Source organism: Scophthalmus maximus, chromosome 6 (assembly GCF_022379125.1).
Source record: "Scophthalmus maximus strain ysfricsl-2021 chromosome 6, ASM2237912v1, whole genome shotgun sequence".
NCBI classification, from domain to species: domain Eukaryota; kingdom Metazoa; phylum Chordata; class Actinopteri; order Pleuronectiformes; family Scophthalmidae; genus Scophthalmus; species Scophthalmus maximus.
Window position 1 is genome coordinate 7,448,833 of NC_061520.1, and position 20,143 is coordinate 7,468,975.

General features: G+C 42.3%; 2 protein-coding genes across 3 annotated transcripts; both read right to left on the bottom strand.

Annotated features, from left to right (window-relative positions):
• Window positions 1-4,658, bottom strand: gpd1b (glycerol-3-phosphate dehydrogenase 1b). Its single transcript, XM_035632700.2, has 8 exons — window positions 4,503-4,658; window positions 2,929-3,106; window positions 2,682-2,822; window positions 2,446-2,584; window positions 1,887-1,999; window positions 1,330-1,566; window positions 1,142-1,248; window positions 1-552 (listed from the first exon to the last, which is right to left on the bottom strand). The coding sequence occupies exons 1-8, from the start codon at window positions 4,547-4,549 to the stop codon at window positions 456-458; spliced, it is 1,059 nt and encodes a 352-aa protein (XP_035488593.1). The 5' UTR covers window positions 4,550-4,658; the 3' UTR covers window positions 1-455.
• An 841-nt stretch (window positions 4,659-5,499) lies between these two features.
• Window positions 5,500-19,404, bottom strand: smarcd1 (SWI/SNF related, matrix associated, actin dependent regulator of chromatin, subfamily d, member 1). Of its 2 annotated transcripts, none has more exons than XM_035630608.2 (13): window positions 19,178-19,404; window positions 14,519-14,694; window positions 14,322-14,364; window positions 13,344-13,466; window positions 13,007-13,129; window positions 12,650-12,766; window positions 12,312-12,413; window positions 11,918-12,079; window positions 10,533-10,630; window positions 10,029-10,164; window positions 8,711-8,833; window positions 7,932-8,033; window positions 5,500-7,040 (listed from the first exon to the last, which is right to left on the bottom strand). In XM_035630608.2, the coding sequence occupies exons 1-13, from the start codon at window positions 19,361-19,363 to the stop codon at window positions 6,987-6,989; spliced, it is 1,545 nt and encodes a 514-aa protein (XP_035486501.1). In that variant the 5' UTR covers window positions 19,364-19,404; the 3' UTR covers window positions 5,500-6,986. The 2 variants fall into 2 exon arrangements, with proteins under 2 accessions (XP_035486501.1, XP_035486500.1); XM_035630607.2 differs by having other exon boundaries at window positions 10,533-10,654.
• Between the last annotated feature and the right edge of the window lie 739 nt (window positions 19,405-20,143).

Consider the following 20,143-nt stretch of genomic DNA (forward strand, 5'->3'; position numbering starts at 1 on the left):
AACGATGAAACAATCATTTAATAAACCCTGTTCGGTAATCGGCGACATCCGAAGAAGTCCAGCAGAAAGAGAACTGTGGTGCAACACACACGTCACTGAAAAGGTCTTTTTACCCAAGACATGATGCAACATTTCAAAACATTCAGGTCGGGGGTTCGTGTATTTTGTAAGGCAGATTAAGGCAAATTCTTCAAACTTTTAAGACCCGCTGGATTCGTGCAGCAATTTGTGGCACGTTACATTTATGTTTGATTAAGAGAGTAAGAAGACGGTCGGTGTCAGACATTATGCTTCTGTCAGTAATGTAGTGACAGCAGCTCAGACAGGCGGAGGACGACTCCCGTTCTCTTCTCTGTTCGAGACTCGAAACAAGGGCGGAGTCACAGTCTTCCCCGTATCGACTCCTCGGTGTGAAAGTCCTAACCACCGACTCGTCGGTCTGCACGTCCGTCCCTTCACATGTGCTCGGGGTGGTTTTGCAAACAGTTGATGAACTCTGCGACCGGGTGGCTGTTGAAGCAGATCTGGTAAACGGCAGAGAAAAGCGGAAACCTGGAGAGAGGGCGGGAGAAGGATTTCTTAGAGGGATGGAGATGATTCGAGCATTTGGGGGAATTAGGCTTAAATCACTTTCTGGAGTTAGATGAGAAGATTTGTACCACAGGCATGAACCCACAGCCAACAGCCAGTTAGCTTAGCTCAGCATAAAGACTGGAAACCGGTTCCGTCTGACATCAACATCTTCTTCTGAGCTCCACTTATCAACACATTACATCTTGTTTGTTTAAAGCTACAGTGTGTAATGTGCCGCCATAAAGTGTCCCCTGTCGGGTTCTCAGTTGGGTGCGCTTTGCAACTTTGCCACCAGATGTCGCCAGAAAACTACAAAAAATACGCACCGGGGCTTTAATTTATGCTAAAACCAAAGTGTGAAAAGAGAACCATTTATGCCTTAGAGAAATTAGAGTCATGTGTGATTCTCATTCAACTCTCAAAAAAACACACTTCCCCACATGTCAAACTATACATATATGTGCTGAATGTGAAGAGACAATCAAATTCTCTTCTTTTAAAAGTAGAATCCCGATCCAAACACTGACACGCATGATTAATATAACACGCACATATGAGACGAACTTACTTTTCCACCAGGTTTTTCTGTTTCAGGATCTGGTGGACCTCGCTCGCGGTCGCCGGACCTTGAAGCTTCTGCCCGTTCAGCAGCTCGTTCTCCAGCTGCTCGATGGTCTGAACACAGAGATGCTCGGTCTCACATCACTGAAGTGACGGAAAGACAAAAACACAAACTAGACTGTGTGTCGCTCGTACTTTTCCGGTTTTGGCGAAGGCCTCTCCGATCTTGCGGTTGCGTCCACCGTAGCAGGTCGTGATGAGGTCGGCGATGCCGCAGCTCTCCAGGAAGGTGGCGGGCGAGACGGGGCAGCCCGTGCAGAACATCTTGGCGAAGGAGATCATCTCCGTCAGGCCCAGACGGATCACCGCCGCCTTGGTGTTGTCGCCAAACCCAAGGCCGTCACAGAAACCTGCTCCCACTGCTACAATGTTCTGCGTTGACGGATAAAGAGGAGCGTTGCACGTTTAGCTTGTACTAACACTGGTGTTTTCTCTTTACTGCTTTAAATAAACTCACATCCTGTCGAATAGGATTTCAATATAAAGTAATAAACATAAACGTCATCTCGTAACCATGCATTTCTCCGGAGCATCTTCTCCACCATTACAACTGTTCATGCGTTGTTTACTTGTGGAATGGTGCATTTTTAAAGCACAGACATTAAGTCAAAATCTGCCATTGCTCGCGTGGTTTTGAATAGCGAGGAGATCAGATTAGTTCGGAGGAGGAGGAGGAGGAGGAGAAAGTCGACCTTGAGCGCTCCGCAAATCTCCACAACGTCAGACTCTTCCACGACGGTCACACGGAAGTTGGTGGTCTGCATCAGCTCCTTCAACACGGACCCGCATGTTTTGTCTTTACACCCTGCAACCACAAAATATATAGAGAGTTTCCATCATGTACAAATAAAAACTAATGCAATAATCTCGGGATGTGAGGATGCTATGGGCACACACAGACACACTGCACTCTATATCTGCACTTGTTCGCCAATATGTCTCAAATTAATAATGATTATGGGGCCTATTACAGAGAGACAATATTTCAGTTCAAGTAAAACAATTAAAGACAAATAAAATTCTGGGTGTGAAGAAAAAGTCCTGTTCAGTCTGGACTTAAACCAGTTCAATCGCTCGTTGATACTTTGGACCAATGTAATTGACTATGTTGTGTTGTCCGATGCAGATGGAGTCTCACTTCAAATTATTATCAATATTCAGTTTGGGAAAAAAAGGACACATTTTATCATGTATTCTGTCAATGATATCAAGGGCCGTTTACTGTACGACACGAAGAATTAATCTCCCTACCAATGGTCGTTTCACAGAACTTCTCCTCAGCGACCTCGTTGGCGATGTTGGCTCCCATCAGGACCGTCATGGTGATGCCCAGTTTCCCCCGGATGACCTCTGAGATCAGCTTCAGACCCTCCGGACCCGCGTCGATGCCCTGAGGAAGAGAGAGAGAGAGAAACACAAGATTTAAAAATCGAGGGCGCCAACGACCCGTTCCTCCGATCTAAACAGGATCTTTGCACCGGTGTCACCTTGATGAGGGACATTCCCACAGCATCCTTCTTGATGTGGTCTTTGATGGAGTCACACAGTCTCACGATGAACTGGTGAGGGACCACGAAGATCAGGATGTCGGCTCCTTTCACGGACTCCACCAAGTCTGGAACGGCCAACTGAGGAGGAGAGGAACGGCGAGAAGACGAGCGTGGGATTCTGAGCTGTGCCACTTTCCCAGTTTCAAATGAAGATTTTTACACATGTATTTTTTTAATGACCTACCACATTGGGGGGCAGCTTGTGACCGGGCAGATATTTCACATTTTCGTGGTCCGTGTTGATGATTTCTGTGAGTTTGCGGCCGTTCACCGTCTCCTCGAACACCCACATGTTCACCGTGGTGACAAACGTGTCGTGCTTGGCGGCGTTGGCGCCCACGATCTTGGCAATGGCAGAGCCCCTGTGGACATGTGGAGACGGACGCGTGATGATCACTCCGCTTGTCAGGACAGCGGCCTGGTGGAACTTGTAGGATGAGGTTCTTGTCGGTGAAATGTAATCGAATAGATTTCGTACTGGGCTTTGTGGGATTTCTCCATTGTAACGGTTCAATACAGCTCTGCCTCATACCCACCCTCATTTTTAAAAATGTATTTTACATTACATTGTGGGCTAATTTCTTAAGGTAAAGAGTAATTAGTGATTTAGAGATTGTAGTGTGTTTCAGAGTTTCCCCACTAGTGACCAGAGGTCAGCTGACACATGGACCTCCATTCCTCTGGATTGTAGTGGGCACATTTTTTTTTGTCCAATATGACTTTTAGGTTTTCAAATGCTTTTTCAGACAGAGAATAAATAATTGGGGTATAATGTATAAGGTGTCATTCAAAGACGGGTATTGAATATCAACATGATCATGTAAGTATCATAACCTTGGAATTTATTGGCACATATCCCTTAGATATGGATGGATGTAGTTTTTGAAATATTCCCAGAATAAATCTTTTGTGCTTTTCACTCTACAAGAAATATTTGGACCGGTATTTGAACCCAGAACCTTCTTGCTGCGAGGCGAAGGTGCTAACCACTACGCCACCGTGCAGCCTGCTTCTAGATAAATATTTTAAAAACAAAAAAAGATGCATTGTCAGAGATAAACCACCAACCGAATGTATGTGGTTTAAATGATCTCCCTCTCAACCAGCTACAGCATTCAAACGTCATAAATAGTCATATTAATCTACACGGTCAGGTGCTATTCTGCTGCATCGTGAGCACCTTTACCATTCGCTGCATTCACGACATTCTGCTGCCAGCTTTTTAATCACAGAGCTTTTACTGCAAGTATTGAAGGTTTTTCTGGTGGTGTTGCTGCTTTTACTTGAAGTTTCTGACACCGACTGACCTAAAGGTCATGCAGGCTGAGGGACATCAACACCACCGGAGCAGGACGAATACGCCTGATTCAGAGCAACTGTTGCCTGATAATACAAAGCAGCAGGTTTTCGTGTCAGTCAAACTCAAAAGATTATTTTTTGGAGTGTTGAGGCACCAAAGTTCAGAGGTTGACACCTCCTCTCTGCAGGCTTAAAACAAACAGGAGGCGACTTTGGGAGATTTCTGAGAACTATAAGAACTACAGTTACCTTCCTGATTACACATTTGCCAACTTTTAGACTGCAGTGCATTCACACAGAAAAAAATATGCGTGTTAAATCTGAGCCAGGGAACAAAAATACCGATATGCAGAGTATGAACCCTCTATTGTGTGATCTGTGATAAACCCGCCCCCACCCTCCTCGTACTTTATGTCCACATTGACAAACATCCAACAAGGTGCATTCAAATGAACTCACCAGTTACCAGAGCCGACCACACAGACTTTCTTCGGCGCTGCCATCATGTGTTTGACCTCCCGGACGGAGCTGCTGCCGGTGAGAAGACGAGCTGACACCAGGACAAAGAGTATTTATACCAAACACACAGCTGAGGCTCCGGCAGACACACCCTCCACTCATGGTTGGTCTGCTCTGACCAACTCTCTCTCTCTTTTTAGTTCACACACACACACACACACACACACACACACACACACACACACACACACACACACACACACACACACACACACACACACACACACACACACACACACACACACACACACACACACACACACACACACACACACACACACACACACACACACACACACACACACACACACACACAACTCTGTTAATGGGTGACAGTTTTCATTGCACATAATCCCAGAAAATTGTACTTCTTACTACATTTATCTGACAGCTGTAATAACTAGGCACTTCCCCCCCCAGATTAAGATTTTTTTATTTTAAAATGCTATTGTAGATTAAGCCTTTGGCTCCCAACCATTTTTGGGAAGTGACCCTTTCACCATGTAGTGTTTCAGCTGTCTGGGCTGTGGGCAGTTTTACCTAAGAGACACGTCTCTTGTAAACTTTACAGTTGGTTACAAAGCAAAGCAAATATTAAAAGAAACATTGACACAAAAAATAAAACTGTTACACCACAAATGGCCACAACAGCAAAATGCTGCTTACACATTTCTGCATAATGATCTAATAACATACTTGTTAGATATTTTACTGCAGAAATACTTGATACCTCAAATTCATTTAGCTGATATCAGTTTTTCCTTTTTTAAACTTTTACAATAAGTCTTCATTGTGAACAATGTATTAATTTGTAAAGGAGTAGTTTTACGTAGTTTTTTCAAAGTTAAATCAATAATGAAAATTGGCAATGTGAGGAAGTGTATCAAACAATTTATAAAAAGCAATAGCAAACAAAGAAAACACAAATACAGGAACATTTTACATTACATCCTTTATTATAACATAATAAGAACATACAGAAAAATAGGTTTGGTCCATGAAAAAGTCTGCAGATTCAAATAATACTGCAGCACAGCCAGTGTCGCGTTTCACACCCCAGAGGTTCCCACAACTCCTTTTGAAATCATGCACCTGCACAACCCCACATTAGTGTATTCTTGGAATTTGTTAATGAAACGCACACAATAGAGTTTCAGCCAGGACCCTCGTCTTCATATTCATCGTCAACTTCAACAGTGAAACTGTGGTGTCAGGTCTTCAGGAAAATACATGAAGAAGCAACAACTCCACGCCTGCTCGTCCACGTCTTTTCTGGCTTCTCTGCACATGATTAAAAATACACAAAACTAAAAGCAGAAGATTTTAATTTTCCCCAGCCTGCAGGCGGCATGAGAGGCGGTGTGCACGTTGCGCTGCAGAGCAGCGGTTCATCAAATGCAAACTGCCTGTCTTTACGTCGACGTAGCTAAATCACCGGGCTCTGAGAGCGAGGGCTGATTCATATAAATACTCGTTCAACTATCAGAGCGTGGTCAAAGATAAGAAAAAAAGATCTGCCGTGATAAGAGATACAATTTTACTTCACATCCATCTTCAGTTTCTTTTTCTGCTTAGTATTTACAAAACTATATAGACTAGAGGTACTCAAACTAGCTACTTCCTTGATAATCTGTACTAGCTAACAAGACAAGTACTCGTATTATACATATTTTTAAAAAACGAAGATCAATGATAAACAAAATAAAGAAGAAAAAGAAAAACAACTTCATACTAGATGGCACTCTGAACAAAAAGTGACCGCTTTGCCACAGCAATGTATATTCTGCCGAGACTGACGACCGACTGTGGAGCAAAGTGTCAGAACAAAACAATGTGATTGATTACAAACACAGTCACCATCAATATCTAACTGAACGGGCAAACACCCGGGGACCGTGTCGGGAGTGTAACAAGTAAATTCACTTTCCAAATCAGAAGGTTTGGGGGAAGAGGAGGATGTGGCAGGATCTCCACATTCCAGCTGATTTAAAGATTTGTTTAGTCCCGGGGACGAAATACATCAAGAGTTGCCAGGTTCAATCTGTGTTCAGTCTGTTCTTTTGTGTGGGCACAACTTATCAAAAAGAAAAAGGAATGCTTCCAAGACGAGGCTTAGACATGCAAGGGAAAATATACTGTGCTCAAGAAGCTCTAGTGTGAGGGAGGGGGGCAAAAATGTGTGGAAGTAGCTACCACACGGCAATCAAGCTGCAAGGTGAAGTAAAATAAACCAAAAACTATTTAACAGTAAAACCATCTAGTATCTATGTCTTTCTAAGTTTGTCATAAGTCTGTACGCCACAAGTTTTGAATGCCCCCCACACATTTAAAGACACACACGCTCTCACACACACACGCACGCACGCACGCACGCACGCACGCACGCACACACGTCTCCTTCAGCACATCCGTAGACACTCTCCTTTAGGTGTTCCTGATGCCGAGCGCCTGCTCCAGCTCCTGTCGCCTCTGCTGGACCTGAAAGACATGTTCACTACGATTTAATCACCAGGAGACAAAGTCACGAGGAAACGACCGACATCATCAAGACTGGGAGCACTTTGGTTTTAAATGAACACTAAAGACGTGTCAATTAGAAAATATATTGAATTCGATCAAATTACATTGATCTGCTGGTCAATTTATTGTTTTGGTTATATGTTAGTTTTCCAGTCAAACTATATTATCATTTAATCTGAAAAGTGAGGATTTTCTGCTTCTTTTTGTTGTATATGATTTTGGGGTTTTGGCCTGTTGGTCAGAAACAATAACCAAGTTTTTTTTTTTACAGGTGAAAATTTTGCAGCAAGATACATTTTTTTCTTCACAGTTGGACAGAAATGTCACTGACACTTGAATCAAATGAAACGATGTGAGAGGAGCGTAAATGTAGTGTGGTAAAGAAATGAAGTACAGTCGGTTTCAAGACATTACCCTTTAAGACCGAAAATTTGAATTATAACCCCATGAGTTTAATATAAAAAGGACCCTGCCCACTCTTTATGTGCACGTATTTTAAGGGCTAGTAGCTCAAAACTGGAAAAATAATAGAAAAATATATTTTATGACTCAGAAGGGAAAGATATAGGAACTAAACTAGTCAGTGTTGAGGTTTTTTATTTCTGTTTTTCCTTCTGAATGAAGACCTAATGCTGGTATTAACCTTGGATGAATTGTAAACATGCCACAATGTCTCCAAAGTCATTTGGATTAATCTTCTGAGGATCTTTAATGTCTGTACTAAATGTCAGGGCAATCCATTGAACAGTTGTTAGGATAATTTAGTTAGGAGCGTTGTGGCGGATCCAGGGTGGTAGCTAGATAAGAAAAGGAGGAGAAAAATAAAGGCAGCAGAGGAAAACGGATTACCTTGGAGTAGAAGTAGCGGCAGACGGCCTCCTGAGCCCACGGCTGGTAGTAGAACTCAGCCCTTCGCTCTTCTTCGGGGTTTGCCACCACATCCGTCATGGTCTGTTGACAGAAAACGAATATTAACAAACAAAACTTTAACTAGTCCTAAGGCTGACGACTCAGAGAGGAAAACCTCAATAAATAACACCTACGCAGAGAATCAAACACTGCCTACAGTTATGACCACGTTGTCACATCAGAACTCCCCCCCCCCCCGATAAGCTGTTGCTGTGGCAGCAGCCTGCGAGCTCGGGACTGGATTCAATTTCACAGCGATTCGGACGAACAACCACTGCAGGTGGACGACGCCTGGCCGTCCGACATGCTCCAGTCAGACATGTTGTTAAACGATTCACATGCTATTATGACTCTGCCCTCCTGAGTTCACGCAGCAGCAGCCTCGTGTTTGGACGGGGAGCTAATGTGGACAGTGTTCACATAGTTACATTATTAAGTTTTGCCTTTCCACAGATGAACCTTGGATTTGAATCACTGTCACTGTGACACAGAAAAACAACATGACGGCAAAACATTTTCTAAACTTAAAAATTGCTTAGGCTTAGAAATGCAAGAGCGCATGTTTTTATGCTTGTGTGCGTTCAGAGGCGTAAACACCGTTGGGTGACTGATGCCACACCTACATGTTTATGCTCAAACCTTCGGAGACAACATGTCATCGTCAGTGATATAGAATCAAAACAAACGTGCTTCAGGCTCCCGTTCGAGGAGAGACTGACCTTGAGGTCTCTGCACTGGGACTGCAGCCAGTCGTTGATAAAGCCCTGAGGATCTCTGGCAAAACTCAGCATGAACTCTCTCTGGGTCTTCAGCTGGTTAATGGTCTCAATGGTTTCATGGATCTGTGGAGAATCAAACAGAGAAGGACCAGTAATAAGTAACTCATTAAATATTAATCAAAAGTGATTCATAGCACATCATGGAATAACGATGCTACGGACAGATTAAGGTTTTCTAGTTTTTATTTTTTTGGGGGGGAAAATAAATAAATAAGTGATGGCTCCACAACTGCAGAAGACATTGTCTCTTACTGTATGGCTGTTATGAAGAATTAATTTAACAAAATCGATCAATCTAAAAAAGTGTTGAACATCAGTAGACGAACAAGATTGACAATTTGTGAGCTGAGCAGCTGTTTCACTCAACGCAATACTTTCTCAGGGCCACTGAGATTTTTCTTCATTTTACAACAAGCTTGTGACTCATATCAGATGGTTGAGGTAAAAAAAAACAACGTTTGTGACCGGGGTCAGAGTGAGACATCCCAACAGTCCGAATTACATTTACTATTCTTTGACCTCACCATTGTGTCCAGCTCTATTTTGAATTAAAGTGGTTTGAACACAGGAACAGGATATAAAAATGTCTCCTGTATCTGGGTTTAGATTAATCTTGTTTGTCTCAACCTAGACGGACTGTGCTGGGAACTGTTTTTGATACGAGGCCGGCAGGTGGGTGTATATATCAGCAATAGTCACCAAAGCCAGAGAACGGCTGCTCTAAAACTAAAACAAGCTCTCTGTATTCATATTGTTCACTTGTCTCGGAACAGAGACGACGCAGGGAGACGTCCTTTAGGGGAAAGAGCCCCGTGCGCCTTATCAATGTGATTGCAGCCATCACAGCCAAGGTAATGGTTGTCAGCAGGAGGTCAAGAAGACCTGAGAAGCCAAAGAAAAAAAAATGGCGATAACACACAGGCATCCATTCGAGGGAGCAGATGTGTGAAATTGCCCTCAGCAGGCTCACAAAATAGGAAAAGAACGACAGAGGACCACAAAAACGGCCCTGTCCATTCATATGACATCTACTGTGTTGAAAATGGCCTTTACAGCAGATGGAAGTCGTCTTTTAGCAAAACTGACAAGACTTGATAATCGAATCAACCTTGTGTTACAAAATATTGAAATGCTTAATCAAAATAACTGACAAGAAGAAGAATTAAGGTCATCTACAGGATGGGATGATTTAGTGGTGTCCCTACAAAAAAAACTTCAAGGAAGAGGAACCACTTCCCCACCGTGCGCACACCTTTACCTTGTTGTCCAGTCCTGCTATTTCCTGCTGACTGGCTGTGGAGAGCAGGAAGGAGTTCATCTGGGTCTTCAGTGTGTCGTCCACTTCCACGTCGATGTCATAGCAGGCGGTCTTCTTTTGGTCATTGGGGTCCACGCTGTAAAAAATAATTAATAGAGTTTATACAGCACATTCTATTGGTAACATTAACCTTCGCAGCGATTGATAACATTTACCAAATTAGATTAAATTTTAAAACCAAGCCACTTTTCATGCTGGGTGAAAAAAACCGTATATTGTTTGCCAACAATGCAGTTGACACAATCAGCTGGTCAATGAATTTGTTGCACCCGTTTTTGTTATAGTTTAATGGGACCCTCCTGGAAAATTAGTGCCACGGGCAGGTTATCTAGTTTAGCTGTTTTAACAGGAGTGGATGGAATTGTTCATTAACTGGGCCCTTTTTTTCTACAATGTAAAGACCAGCCACTGTCGGCAGCGTGTACATCGTCCCAGTAGAGTTACCTGATCACATGGTTGATGATGATGGGCTCCGGGGGCATCAGGAGGGCATGCAAGCGCTGCGGGATCTCGGAGAACTTCATCCGCTGGGTCTCAAAAATCTGCAAATTAGAACGACCCAAGTACTAAAAGACGTCATGAGGACTAATGAAATTTCAGACATAATAAATATACGCAATATAAGTGAGTTTTAGGAAGTTTAAATGTTTGGTGTGTAGGATCTAGTGACATCTAGTGGTGAGGTTGCATAATGCAACCAGCTACACATCCTTCACCCCCCCTCAAAGCTGGCCTTCAGGTGACATAAAAGGTGAGTTTCTTAGTTTAAGCTCAGTTCTAGCGTAGTTGGTGCATTTTTAATAAAGAGTTGAAACAATTAGTCGATCAACAGAAAAACATCAGCAACAACTTTGATCATGATGTAGTAACAACAATGTGGTGGTTTCAGCTTCTTAGATGTGAAGGTGAATGCTCTTCTTTGTAATTTGATTGGAATCTTGCTTATTTTTTCGAACAAAGGCTCCAAATTCAGATTTAAGAAGTTTATCACCTTGGACACTTTATGAAATGTAAATTCCAATTACTTATTGCAGCCCTATTTTATGATGTTCTACAGAAAACTGTTGTTCAATTTAACGATTACATCATGTTGTTTTCACAAACTAACAGAATGAGTTACTGTAAGTGTTGCTGAAACAAAATTGAATGCACTAAACAAAGCTGTACATCTACCACATTGTTATACACGCTGGTATTGAAAAAAAAAAAAACTAATTAAAATGGATCTGATATATTCAGTCTTGCTTTGTTGATTTGTTCTGTAGCTCAGCCTCTTCTGTGCAAGAGATTTCAGCTCTGAACAAATGATTACTCCTCTGTCCCCTTTTTCTTTTATTCTCCTGCGGTTTGTTGCTTCTCTGCCATTCGAGTATGTTGAGACTTCTTATTTATACAGATAGTATCTATCACTCTATTCTCCACAAAGTGAGCTGTTGAAAAAGGAAACAGCTCTTTTCAACATTTCACCATAGACCGAATCATAGGTACTACATTTACAGGAAAGAGTGAACATCCTAGGTATCGTAAGCTGTCAAGCAAAAATGTATTTCATTTGTTCACTTTACAGAAACTCCCAACAGTCCTCTGTTTATCTTGCCAATGTGGAAAATAATTCACAGGGAAGCCAGGCAGTGACCCAGGAAGAGGGAGAGTGTCCATAAAAGGACAGAGATAGCTGGTGGAGAAAGTGAAAAGTACCAGGACAACATTGAGACCCTTCACCGTCTGTCCACCAGTCAGATCAGAGAAGAGACCTTTCCTCTATTTGTGTATGTTGACTTAACAAAATGGATTTGAGGTGTGTAACATAAAACAGGAGCTCCACTCACCTGCTGCAGGTACTTGTCACAGTTGATGAACTCGCGCTCATGGGGGTCCTGGAGTTTGTGGGTCTTGACGTACTGCCACAGGGCCTGGATTATGACCGGTCTGGTCTGGGTGTGGATACCCAGCATACGAGCCAGTCGGGGGTCCAGCTTGAACTGAGGAGGCTGTTTGGAGCGAGGTCAATGTGTTGTTAGAATGTGACGCACGGTCTCTACAATGAACTCTTTCCTCAAACTAAATGTTTGAAGAGCACTTTAAGGCAACATGGCCTGAAGGAAGAGTGGTCCACGTATCTTATGTTCATTTGAATTTCTAACCAAGAAAAGAAAGACGTCATGTTCTGAAACTCAAGTGACCAGAAGATCCACAGACCCAGATAAACCGCGGAGTATTTACCTGGTAGTCAAGCATGAGCAAGACGGTGCAGCGGACACCCACGTCACCCGGCCTCTTCACCTGGAAACCATCCGTCTCCTGGGTGGTGGCAGTCCTGTGCCACTGAAATGATGAAAAGGGACATTTAAGTAACATGTATTTACTGATCAGTCTATGAAGTGATTTTTAGCGGGGCAGGTTTTAAAATGTCAGTGCAGCAACACGCAACTGATTCTAAGCATCAAATTTGATATAAAAAAAGTTTTCCACTCTTTACATGAAAAGATTAATTAGATAATCCTATACGGGAAAACAGGGTAAATATCAGATGTACATACTGAAACATAAAATGATCTTACCTCCACAAGGTGATTATCTGGACCATACAGGTCCTTGTCCAACTCAATCACCAGGGACTTGAAGAAAGAAGAGAACTTCCTCTTCTGTTTGGTGGCTTCATACTTGGACACGGCTGTCTGCAAAACAAATGTTATGGTTTTTTTGGGAAATAAGTGAAAGCAAAGTGTTTGGTCCCTCCAGGGAAGTAAATGCTGTGATTCAAACCATAATCAACTAATACAAAGAAAGTAACAAAAGAATAATACTGGATTCATACCAGGGATTGAAAAGTAATGATAAACACTTTTTTGTTTATCACATTTAATTAAACACTTTAAAAAGAAAAGAGTAACAATATAATATTTGGATTAACTTACATCTTCCAGCAGACGCCCCTCAACACGCAGCTCCCACGATGCAACTGTGCCTTCTCCGTCCTCGGCATCGGGTTTTGCAGGGTTGAAGGTGTTCGATATGAAGATCCGAAGCTTTCTCTTTTGCTACAAACAAACATTCGAAACAAACTGCTTTTAAATTCATATCACTCAACAACACAATACCACCACTTTTAAATGGCGGGTTACTGGTACCATGGAAGCCCCCTGAGCTCCTTGGTGACTTTGAAATTGATTTTAAGGTGTGAACATGAGTGAATAGGAGTCCGGGGGGGGGGGGGGGGGGGGGGGGGGGGGGGGGGCTGAAGAGTTACCGTACCTTAATGGGCCTCTTGAGGGCCTCCTGAATGTCCAACCTTTTGCGCATGATGGTCTGGTCGAGCTTCCTCTCGAAAGCCAGCAGATCCATGTAAGCCTGAGACTCCGGGACCAGTTCCCTGATCTGGAACCGAAGAAAAAGATACTAGTTACCACTGGAACAACATTAGCATACACACCAAGTAAGTGACCGTCCGTTGTCAACCTTATCAATTATTGATTCTAAAACATTGTGGCAGCATTTTTGTCTTAACTTCTCTGTCTCTAGGCTGAATTGTACAAAAAGTGGCAAGAACGGGTCTGAACAGGAGTGAACCTCTTGGAATTACTTTTTATTGCAGTAATTGGCCTTAACATTTGATCTGATCTTTATCTAAGTCACAAATGTAGATAAAAACAATGTGCTCGAGCTAATTAGCAAAGCAAACTAGGCTGTACTTAAAAACACGCATTAAATTATTCTTAGTGCTGGTGGAAATAGTCAACACCACAGATTTTTTTGTTAAAATCACTTACAAACAATCTATTGGTTACATTACTTCATACAGGAGGCTAGAAAATTATTCAAGACTTCTATAAATTAAACCGAAGACATGCTAAATACATTTTAAGAGCTATTTCTGAGGAAATCTAAAAATCTGTCACCATGGACACAACCATTATCTGGCTGTTGAGATAGAGTGGGTTGTCCACTTATCAGAAGGTCAGTGGTTTGATGCCTGGCTCCTCCTGAGCGTGCTGTATGTATAGCACTTGCGCTGAAGTCCATTGAGTCTGGGCAAGAATGAGGCCGACTGTAATGTCAATTGCAAGCACTCTTAATCCTGCAAGGTTGAAAGATGGCTCTCGCCACAAACTCTTCTCTTTTTTTTGAGCCACTCGAATTCAAATTCAAATGGACTTGATAATATAATCTCTCCAACACACCCAAGGCAAAAATAAATGGTTTTCCGTGCACCGCGGTTTGACGAATACTCACCCTCTGAGGTAGAATTTTATCAGCCATCTTCTTCTTCTTTGTGCTGTAAAAACAAATTATCAAAACCAGATAAGTTTGAGGGGGAGTCTGAGGCAGCTCTGTGCGTCTTCGCAAGACAAAAGAAGCCAGTTTTAACTCTTTCGTGGAGCGGGTGTGACAAGCATGTAAAGATAGTGGTGTGGGGAGGAGGGGCTTACTGCTGGTTGCGGTTCTGCTGCTGCTGAACCTGGATCTGCTGGGGGGCCGGCCTCTTACGAGAGGGGTCCATCACACCTGGCATCCCAGGGCGGGACACGGGGCTGTTGCCGTATCCCGGGGGGCCCATGGCTGGTCCCTGTGGGGTCATACGGTTGGAGGGAGGCATGCCCGGTCTCTGCACAGAAAAGACAACAAAAATGTATGTTTAAAAAACTTCAGAAAAGACTTTCTGCACATGTTTTCCATTTCACTGCCAGTGAATCTGGAGCACAGACAAATCTGACCACCTGCGTTCAGCTTCTGCAGATGTGAAACAGGATTTCGCCGTTTTCTACCCAAGGTTTGCTCAGACAGCAGGAATTTGGTCATAACTCAGGTGCTTTTTTTGTATACTGTAGTTTTAGGTTGTAGGATCTTTAAGACTCGTATTTTCCTCCTGTTCCAAGATCAGTTTCATTTGCTGCACAGAGCACTAGTTGGAAGCTATTTGATAGTTGCAATTTTCTAAAATGAGGATTTTCTCACTTTGCTTGTCATACTTTACAGTAAAATAAATGTATTTGGGTTTAAGACAGTTGGTCTCTGAAAAACGAAGAAATGTTAGGATGTCACCTGGGATACCACAAATGGGGATGACCAAACTATAAGCAGATACACCGGGCACGTTTAGCAAGTGGACATCATTGTGCCTTCTTACAGACACTGGGTTTCAGATCAACCAATTACAGCTGCATATCAACACATTCATTAATATATTTAATTTATGGGTCTGTGAGTTGCTGTGCATCTAAAATGCAAAAAAAAAAAAGAAAAGAAAAGAAAAGGCACCCCACTTGTAAAGCAACCTGTATCAATAGGCTTTTTAAGGAAAGGGCAGAGAAAAAAAGCAAATTGATGTGAACTTTTGTGACATTATTTCCCTTTAGACCATTATTTCCCTTTTTTCCCTTTAGACCAGCATGAGGTGGTTGCTGGAAGACATTGAATTACATAAATACAGAACAAATCAGAGCTGAAAGCAAATATGGCGCAAAGCATTAGAAGCACATTCCCTAGTGTGAAGCATTCATCGATACAATTAATTCATAATTTTCTTCTCTTCTACAGAAATGAAAATAAAAAAGCACTGCCTTTTATCACCACATCCGAATGCTTAGATATTTAAGTCGTCGGCCTGGAAACATCAAAGTCCTACGACAACAAATCCTCAAAACAAGTAAATACCGAACAAACACCGCTGCCAACTCACCAAACCATGTGCTAAGAACTCAAACAGGCGACTTCGTGTATCGGACTGCATGAGTGCAGGCGAGAAGAGCAGATAAATGACGAATCACTGACAGCAGCTCTCCCATCCAGCAGTCACCAACAAATGAGGGAGACTTTAAAGAAACTCCCTCCTCAGCCCGCGAGGAAGGGAGGAAGAGCGATGTACATCGGCTTGTCAACAACACAGGATGGATGGATGTGCTCCACCTTCCCCACCAAGTGCAGTGTGGGCAGAAAGGAACTGTATGTTGACCATTCACTGCAATCTTTTTATTTGTACACTATACAACAGCACAACCTTGATTTAGCGGCGAACAGCTGGAGTTCAGCGGTATTCAGAGTATGGCGCCTCTTTGACAGTGCTGTGAATGGCTGCTTGTAAGACTGAAAGCAGTCAAGGCCGCCGGAGAGAAAAACGATGGAACATCCTTTCACCGGGCTGCGTTTCAGACCGCCAGTAGCTAAGCAGCAAACACTTCAGCTCCGGTAGAGCAGTGATGACATTTTTTTTTTTTATGATTTCTATCACGATTGTAAGAAACTGCACATTAGCTGGAGATTGTAATAGTTATATAGTCAGTTATAATCTGATATGATCACAAGGACAAATCCATTGATTTTGTGTGACACGGGGAAGAGAAGCAGCAGCAACAACAACAAAGGGAAATAACGGTAACCACTCTGGACAATTTCTGTTTAAATGGACTCTGTAATAGACTTTTAAAACTGTTTTCCGAGATTTTGCAGACCCAACTTTTAACCAAGAAGATAATCTGTGGGTTTTTTGAAAAGAGAGAGATATAGAAAATATATATACATTTAGGAAAAAAAAGGGGTTTTCCACTGCATTTTTCTGCTGGTTCTTCTCTTGCAAATCAAATGTTACTGTGTAAAATTATATATATGGAGAGTTTGACACTAAACTTCTCTGGGTCATCCTAGTCTCGAGACCTATCACTGTCCAATATGCAGCTTACAAAAGTAAAGTTGAAGACTTAAAAATTCCAGTGCAAATACAGAAGTATTCAGACCCCTTCAAGACGATCACATTTTTTCTATCACATATATATTTTGATTACATAAAATACCCCCCCCCCCCTTCTATCAATCTCCAATCAATACCCCCAACAGAATGAACCCATCAATTGCATTTGCAAAGTAGTCTTTTTTAAAATAAATTTGCAAAATATTCTGTTTTCATTATGGGGGGTACTTTCAATATATTGTGTGAAATTATGAGGAAAAATTGATATTTTAGATTTTTAGAGGAAAACGCTGCAATATAACAAATTGTTTTTTTCTTTTACATGAAGCAGTCTGAATAATTTCCAAATGCACAGTCCAGGGAAGTAGGAGACATCTTTGTGTCCAGTAGTTAAGCGTTCTAAATGACCAATATTTGCATATTCATAGATTCTGAATGTTTCTATAAAGGTAAAAGGGGTGGATGTAATGTTGAACATTTTACTTTTTGAGGATGAACCATCAGACACATTATCATTATCCCAAGCAGGCTGGTAAGAGGACTGTATTTAGCGCTTATCTCAAGACCACTCAAAGTTCTGTACAGTAAAGTTGACGGTCATGCCGCTCTTTTATTTATAAGTTAACATATCTGGTGGGGATCAAGACATGCCTGATAAATCACTCTTTAATTTTACGTGTAGGGTTGTATAAATTAAAAATGGCAGCAATATTAGAGCATTTTAATACAACTGCAACAGGAAGAAAGACATCCACGGTTCAGCCAATATCTAATCGCTGAGAGACTTCCATCAATATGTGTCAGTCCTCAAACTTCTTATTTCAAGACAGCTTCAAATGAATTTGATTAACATCGAACGAAAGTCGTGTTTTCAGACTGAATTTTCATCACAACATGGTGTCCTTCGCATATTTGAAGTGTAATATTTGGCCTGTTGATTCCATTGTTACGCTGTGCATTTTGGCCAATATCTCCAAATTATTATCCAATATTACCTGGATGGACAGACAGACTCCAGATTAGGGCTGGGTGATATTTTTGTTGTTTTTGTATATAACGAGATACACAATATATAAATCCCAATACTTGATTTAATATTCTCTAGATTATAAGGTAAAATGACTTTTTAAAGCGACTGGTTGTTATAAGAACCGGGACATTTGAAGACAACAGCATGAGACAAGGTAGTTGTAATTGCCCACAGAACAATGTGACATGTTCAAGGTGTTCACTTTTAAAAAAACATTTCTATAGACTTGCTTTTATGCTTTTGCTTTTTTATGTCGTCTTTTTACATCTTTTTTTAAATACAGTTATGTGACCTGAAAAACGTATTAATATTTTAATGCTGATTTTAATCGTCTGTGATTTGTGAAAGCACTTTGTCAAGCTGCTTCTGAAAGGTGCTATATAAATAAAATGATGATTATTATTATTATAAGCATGACAAAGGAGAGCTAAACAAAAACCCTCATATCTCAGAAGATAGAAACTGTCGACACATTTTTTAACAACTAAAACAAAAAAAAAGTAAATCTGTATAATAGCCCATTATTTTTTTCCTTTCCATTCAATAATAATAATTGCATCTATAGAATAACAACCCGACGCCCTGTGAGCAGCTGCAGCTCCTGTTTTGCTGGTAGTTTTTAGAAAAGCTCAACACAACGGGTGTCAAACTTTCTGTCCAGTTACCATCTTCGTCCACCACCTTCACGTGTGATACCTCCGCCAGCCAGATGTGAATGATGTTTCCTCTGCAAACTGGAAAACATCCACCAGGTATATAGTGTGCTATTCTATACTTGTCCACCAGGGGTCCCCCCTTCCCCCCAGTGATCACCGTCTGTAACTATGGAGGATTTGCATTCGTCAAAAGCCCGATCATTCAAAAGTAGACGATGAATTACTCGACTGTGCAGCTTTCTGAACTTTTTTTCCACTTCACCAAACGCTTCATCTCACCCTCAATTAAAAAGAGCATGCATCATTACAAGGCTCGCTTCGCTGCGAGTCGTGTGGCCGCCTCGCAGCCGCTCACCGGGGGCTCTCATCGAGACAACCGAGCGGTTTAACGAGCAGCTAGCGATGCTAGCAGGCGGAGCTAACGGGCTAACCGTGGCTAACTAGCTAGGCGGCGCGTTAGCAGGCGGGAGGCTGTAGCGAATTCAAACAACCAACAAACTCCCCTCGGTCGGTCCAAGTGGTCGCTGCGACGTTCGTGTTTCTAGCCAGCTAACTTTTTTTTTCCCTCCGCCCCGTCGGGGCGAGCTGTGGCCCGCAGCAGCGGGGGCGGCGGCGGCGGCTGAGCAGTTAGCCACTTGTGACAAAGCGGCGGTAGTAAGAGGCTTTGTTCTCGCGGACAGGCTAACGCGTCGGGAGCCAAGATGGAGCGATATCTCACCGGGTATCCAGGCCCCGGCATCGGGGAGCGGTACATGTGGTTCTGCGCGGCCGACGACGGCCCCATCCTGCCGGAGGGAGTGCCGGGCCCCATGCCTGGTCCTGCGCCCGGTACCGGTGGTCCAGGTCCCATAGCTCCGCCGCCGCCACCCGTCGGTGCCGTCTGAAAGCCCCCTCTGGCCGCCATCTCCTCTGTGAATGTCGCCGCCGGTGGAGGCACTGAGTTACCGCGAGAACTGAGCTGCGAGTGGGGGGACCCCTGCTGGAGGACTGGGGTACTGCAGGTACACTTTTGTGTTGCTGCTGCTGATGATTAAGATGATTAAGATGATGATGATGATAATGATGATGATGAATGATAAATTGGTCCTGGATTATTGGATGGATTGAAATATCACAAAACTGGTGGTTGACACAGTACCCAACTTAAATAGATGCAGTATATCACCCTAAAGAGAAATACTGCACTCATAAGCCCTTCAATCAAAATTACAGTATACTCAAAATACCAAAACCAACTTGCATAACAGCCCCTTTAAAAATAATAATTATTAATGTAAGTGTCATGTCCAAAAAGGTTAGGCTGATTTTAAATGAATTGACATCCTGCAGGGTAGAGGGTTCGTACGGATGCTTGAAATCCTTGAAAATGCTTGAATTTTAAAGTTGTGTTTTCAAGGTTTGAAAAGTGCTTGAATTTTCGATGAAGTGCTTGATAATGATTAAATTGTATCTGATTTTTTTTCACAACAAACACATGCGGATTTTAAGCCATATAACTTATGTGCCCTTTAATTCCTTATCTTTCTGTTATTACGAAACAGGATTTTGGTTGTTTATAATACCATCTCTTTAAACGTATGTATTCGTAGAAATATGTAATTTACCACAGCTGTAAGGTGCTGGAAAAGCTTGAAAATCGTCCCTTAAAAAGGCTTGAAAAGTGGAGAAGTAAAACGTACAATAT

Excerpts from the sequence above, each read along its gene's own strand:
- gpd1b (XM_035632700.2), bottom strand. The coding sequence starts at position 4,549 with ATGATGGCAGCGCCGAAGAAAGTCTGTGTGGTCGGCTCTGGTAACTG. Across the intron at positions 2,823-2,928 it reads ACAAGCTGCCCCCCAATGTG|TTGGCCGTTCCAGACTTGGT; the intron begins GTAGGTCATTAA and ends TCTCCTCCTCAG. Across the intron at positions 553-1,141 it reads CAGAAAAACCTGGTGGAAAA|GTTTCCGCTTTTCTCTGCCG; the intron begins GTAAGTTCGTCT and ends CCCTCTCTCCAG.
- smarcd1 (XM_035630607.2), bottom strand. The coding sequence starts at position 19,363 with ATGGCGGCCAGAGGGGGCTTTCAGACGGCACCGACGGGTGGCGGCGGC. Across the intron at positions 12,414-12,649 it reads CAGATAATCACCTTGTGGAG|TGGCACAGGACTGCCACCAC; the intron begins GTAAGATCATTT and ends TCATCATTTCAG. Across the intron at positions 8,034-8,710 it reads CCCAGTGCAGAGACCTCAAG|ACCATGACGGATGTGGTGGC; the intron begins GTCAGTCTCTCC and ends TTCTGTCAACAG.